This window comes from Trichechus manatus, unplaced genomic scaffold (assembly GCF_000243295.1).
Source record: "Trichechus manatus latirostris isolate Lorelei unplaced genomic scaffold, TriManLat1.0 scaffold00204, whole genome shotgun sequence".
NCBI lineage: Eukaryota > Metazoa > Chordata > Mammalia > Sirenia > Trichechidae > Trichechus > Trichechus manatus.
Genome location: NW_004444140.1, coordinates 400,446 through 405,250, shown reverse-complemented (window position 1 = coordinate 405,250; position 4,805 = coordinate 400,446). Strand labels below are relative to the sequence as shown.

The 4,805-nt window shown below is 54.7% G+C and overlaps 1 protein-coding gene across 3 annotated transcripts; it reads left to right on the top strand.

Moving 5' to 3' along the window:
* Window positions 1–598: 598 nt before the first annotated feature.
* On the top strand, window positions 599–4,446 carry LOC101346863 (cytochrome b561 domain-containing protein 1). Of its 3 annotated transcripts, none has more exons than XM_012558987.2 (3): window positions 619–687; window positions 1,342–1,379; window positions 1,947–4,446. In XM_012558987.2, the coding sequence occupies exons 2-3, from the start codon at window positions 1,368–1,370 to the stop codon at window positions 2,448–2,450; spliced, it is 516 nt and encodes a 171-aa protein (XP_012414441.1). In that variant the 5' UTR covers window positions 619–687; window positions 1,342–1,367; the 3' UTR covers window positions 2,451–4,446. The 3 variants fall into 3 exon arrangements, with proteins under 3 accessions (XP_004388085.1, XP_012414441.1, XP_004388084.1); XM_004388027.2 differs by having other exon boundaries at window positions 623–820; XM_004388028.2 differs by lacking the exon at window positions 1,342–1,379 and having other exon boundaries at window positions 599–687.
* The last annotated feature ends 359 nt before the right edge of the window (window positions 4,447–4,805 follow it).

The following is a 4,805-nucleotide window of genomic DNA, read 5'->3' as shown; positions in this document are numbered from 1 at the left end:
GGAGGCGGCAAAGGGCCGAGTGTGCCCTAGTTCCTCCATTTGTCTTAACTGGGGACAACAACTACTGTGAAGATAGGGGATAAGACTCTTGAAACTACCTCTTCTGGTCCTCAAACTCCAGTTCACAGGTATAGGGCACTATTTTCTGGCCTTGTACTCGCCTTTCATCTTCGTTGCTTTTGGGCAGGGAGGAATCTTGTTCCCTTAACCAGACAGGGAAGGGGATGGCAAAAGAGGGATGGCAGCCGGAGAAACCCAATGACTTCTGGAAAACTGCTCAAAACGCGGTTGGTTTCACACTCTGGTTTCAGTGTACCAAGGTTGTGATTTGGATTTTCACTGAAATCAATTGCCATAAATGTAATTTTCACAGGCCTGCTTGAGAACCAGGCCCTTGTAGTCATAAAGGTACAAATGAGGTTGGCTGAACAAACAAGGTGGGCCTAGAACTGTCCGCTCCCCTTCTGCCCTCGGGGCTCCCCTGGAGTCGGGCCTCTCTCTTAGGCCGACGCGCTTCCCCCCCGGCCTCCAGGGGGCGCTGTGGGCGAAGCCGCCGCACTGCCCGTGGCATCCCCCGGGAGGAGCCTCTCTGCAGCCGCGGCCGCCTCCGCAATCGCAAACCCGGAAGACGCGCTCCGGCAGTTGGGAGTGTGCGGCTGGCCGGACACGGCCATGCAGCCTCTGGAGGTAGGTCTGGTTCCTGCTCCAGCGAGGGAGCCGGGACTGACCCGCTGGCTGCGGAGAGGCAGCGGGATCTTGGCGCACCTGGTGGCTTTCGGCTTCACCGTCTTTCTGTCTGTGCTGTCCCGGCCAGGAACCAGTGAGTGTGCGAGGCGGGGCCGAAGAAGGGGGCGGAGCCGAGATGCGGAGGGGCAGCGCTTGAGAACGCTAGACTAGGAGAGGGGACTCCAAGCTGTGGATGGGCGGACTGTGGAGGGCTTGTAAGGGCGGGGTGGGGCGGGAGCGGGGGAGAGGGCCATGGATGGGTGGGGCCTGGGGTGCTGGAGGGGGAGGGGCAGACAATTGACTAAAACTGAACTGACCAGTTCACCATAAGCAGAGCCCCTGATGGAGGATACAAACAAGTAAAGGAGGGAGACCAAGGCCCTTTCTAGGACTGAGCTAACAGCTGAGAGGTGCCAAATGCGGAATCCAGGCCAGACTGGTTTATGTTTGCAGGGAGGCTCTTTTGTTTGTTCACCGTAAGGCCCTTGGCTGCTCCACTTTGCCCTGAGTTCCTGATTAGGGTTGGGGATGGTACCCTCACCTTTCCCCTGTGGCCAGATTCTTTGGGCAGGAACAATGGTGACCGGCCGTCAGCCTGTTCTCTTTGATTCTCAGGTCTTTTCTCCTGGCACCCTGTATTCATGGCCTTGGCGGTGAGTTTGGGCTTCTTTCCGCCGCTAATTTGTTTGGATATGCCTAGCTTCACCCCTAGGGAAGCATCCAGCCCTTAGAAGACTCAGTCTTTCTAACACCCAGAGATAGGGGGGAAACAGCTAGGGCCCCCTCTTTCCCTGTAATCTGTGGGACTGGGAAACATGGAGGACTGGACCATTGGTAGTGTCAGGTGGTGAAGGGAGTGGGGATTTGGAAGTTATTTCTTTCTCTACTTGGGCTTGAAAAGAGGAAGGAGAAGAGGTGTTATGCAGCCCCACCCCGCCCCAAAGTTGAGGAGGAAGTTTAACGTTTGTGATTTTCTCGAGAAATGGGAGTCATTGCTTACAAAGGTTGAGGGTGGTGGTGTCAGCCTGAATGGTGAGAGTTCTACTCAAGTGTTGATTCCCAGTTGTTCGTAGAAATGCTGGCCTGTCAGACAGGAGGGCCTAGTGGATGTTCTTTAGCCCCACCCCTTGTCCTCCTTATTTGGATATACGAGAGCACCTCCTTTTTCTCAGGCCTCCAAGCTGGACCTCAGGCTCACTGGCCCTCTCCTGTGTTCACAGTTCTGCCTCTGCATGGCTGAGGCCATCCTACTCTTCTCGCCTGAGCACTCCCCGTTCTTCTTCTGCTCCCGCAAGGCTCGGATCCGGCTCCACTGGGTAGGGCAGACCCTGGCCATCCTCTGTGCAGCCCTGGGCCTGGGCTTCATCATCTCCAGTAGGATTCGCAGTGAGCTGCCTCACCTGGTGTCCTGGCACAGCTGGGTAGGAACTCTGACATTGCTGGCCACTGGCTGCCAGGCACTATGTGGGCTCTGTCTCCTCTGTCCCCATGCAGCCAGGGTCTCGAGGGTGGCTCGCCTCAAGCTCTACCATCTGACCTGTGGATTGGTGGTCTACCTGATGGCTACAGTAACGGTGCTCCTGGGCATGTATTCAGTGTGGTTCCAGGCCCAAATCAAAGGTGCCGCCTGGTACCTGTGCCTGGCACTGCCCCTCTACCCAGCCCTGGTGATCATGCACCAGATCTCCAGCTCCTACTTGCCAAGGAAGAAACTGGAAATGTGAGTTCCTCTGAACTCTGAATCCAAGTGAGACGCTTGTCTTGGACTTCCGTGGTTCCTTTGATGACCTACAAGGGACCCATTTCAAAAGTGGTAGGGTTTTTGCACTTCTTGGCTGGGCCAGGTGCTGCAGAAACCTGAGCTACTATTGCAGAGGTGAAGACACAGTGGGCTGAAGTGGGGAAATGTGTGGAGTGCGAGTGGAAAGTAATGCAGAGCTTGAGCCTGAAGCTTCCTCCAGACAGAAGTATGCGGGGGGTGGGTGATGGTGGTGGAAGTCATTTCTTGTTTGCATGCCTGATGAAGACCTGAGTTCCTGTAAGTTATAAATGGCAGCTATGGGTATTTGGGTCACTTTTGAGAAAGCAGTGTGGTGTAGCAGAGAAAGCCCATGGATCTTGTTACAGGTTATGGTTCTCTTAGGCTCTGTTGTGTGACCTTAGGCAAGTCACATGTCATAGGGTCTCAGGTTCCTCATCCGTGAAATGAATGTTTCTAAACAATGTATAAGTCCCTTCTATCTCTATCATTCAGTGTCTGTCAGGTTGATGTCACAGAGCACCCTCCCAGCTCTGGATCACAGGCTGGACCACTTGGCAGACTCAGGATGTAAGTCTTACATTTATTCTCCTCCTCTTACCCCCCTGGAGGGACAGTTCTGCCCTTGTGGACTTTCAGGAATCTGTTGATTTGGTCCCTGGACCAAGGCACAGGGGGTCAAGCATTGTGGAGAAAAGGGGCCCAGGTGAGAGTCTCCTGGACTCCAAGACAGTAAAGGCACTAATGTCACTTTAAAGCTTTTGGGAGAGCAGAAGGGCATTGGCTTAACCAAGCCTCCAGCTCCTGGCTGCACTGATGGGAGAGAAGATGAGCCCAGCTAAGAACCTCCTTCAGCCCACCTCACAGAGGTTCCATCAGGATCTGGGCTTGAGAGCTGCAGGATCTGGGTGTGCTCCTTCCCCTGATATTCACTCCCAGAGGTGAACAGACCAGGGCATCTCATGCCTTGCCCTTCTTAGGGCTCAGATTCTTGCCTTAGCACACAGCTTCGTGAAGCTATTCTGAAGTTTTTAGAACAAAATAAGGGCCAAGGAAGTGGGGCAGGGCTCTTCTTTCTGATCCAGGGAAAACAAAGTACTCCTGGTTCCCCTTGTCATGTAGGCTTTCCTCAGTTGTGAGTCTAGCCAGCTCTTTGGCCCAGGAGGAGGCTGAGTTTGGTGCCAGCTGGCAGATGAGGGCTGGGCCCTCTTCCCTGCAGAGACCCCCCTCCTTGTTCCAGATGGAAAGTAGTTTGCCAGACTGCCCTGGGCAGTGAGGGCTGGATGCCAGGCTGGTTAACTGTGGTCTGGCTCAGTCAGGAAGATGGGGCCTCCATAGATCATGGCAAACTGAAGACAGCTGAGCTAGGAAAGCTGCTGTTGAGGCAGGTAGAGATAGGGCAGTGGAGACAGCTCAGTGGAAGCTCTAGGAGGCCTAGAGTGTAGGTGTTGGAGCTCTAGTTCCTGGGAGCAGCGGGAGGTGTTCTTAGATGTCAGTAATTTGGATATTCTAGGTCTTTGGAAGATTCGTGACCTCCTCTTTGGGTAGCTCAGAAGCAAGGAGGTTAATATGATCCAACAGTACAGGAATGGGGACTACACAGGCAGAAGTGTCCTAAGTGGACCTCACTGGGCTTCTCCTGGGTCAGATAGCATTTCCCAAGAGCTCCCTAGACCCTGAACGTCTAAATGGAGGCCCCTGCTGTGCAGAGGGTGATTGTTCCTGTTCTCTTCATTGCCTTCTCTCTCCTCTCCAACTGTCCAGTGTGGTCTGAACTTGGAAGAAATGGTTATTGAGGCTGCATGGAGGAGTCTCACCTAGGGTCACTATGATCCAGGGATTCCATCTCCTTTCCCATCACATCTCCGTCAGGCCCAGTGCTGGGGGTCTTGCCCTGTCTACAGCAGGGTGAAAAGCCCAGTTAAGGTTCACCAGCTAGTTCTGAGAACCAAGCAGGCAACACCATAGAGTCTGAGCCTGTCTGAGGTGTCTCCTCCCAGGTGGTGCTGGGGGCCGGTGGGCGGGTGGGTGGGCAGGCAGGCAGGCAGGCGTGCTGACAGCCGGCAGTTTGTGTGGGCTGTGCCAGCTGATGTCTATTCCCAGCCCTGGGAGGAAGGGGGAAGTCATTTATATTCTGCGGGAGGAAGGGGCGCCTACTGTCACCTCTCTGACCAGTGGGCCTGGAGGGCAGGGTTACAGGGCAGAGGGGAAGGCACAGATCTCCTGCTTAGCTGTGTCTCACTGCTGTACGGGGAGTAGGTCACCAGGGGGAGCCCTTCTTTCTGGCAGACCAGACTGTGGGAGGACTTCCCTTCCCTCC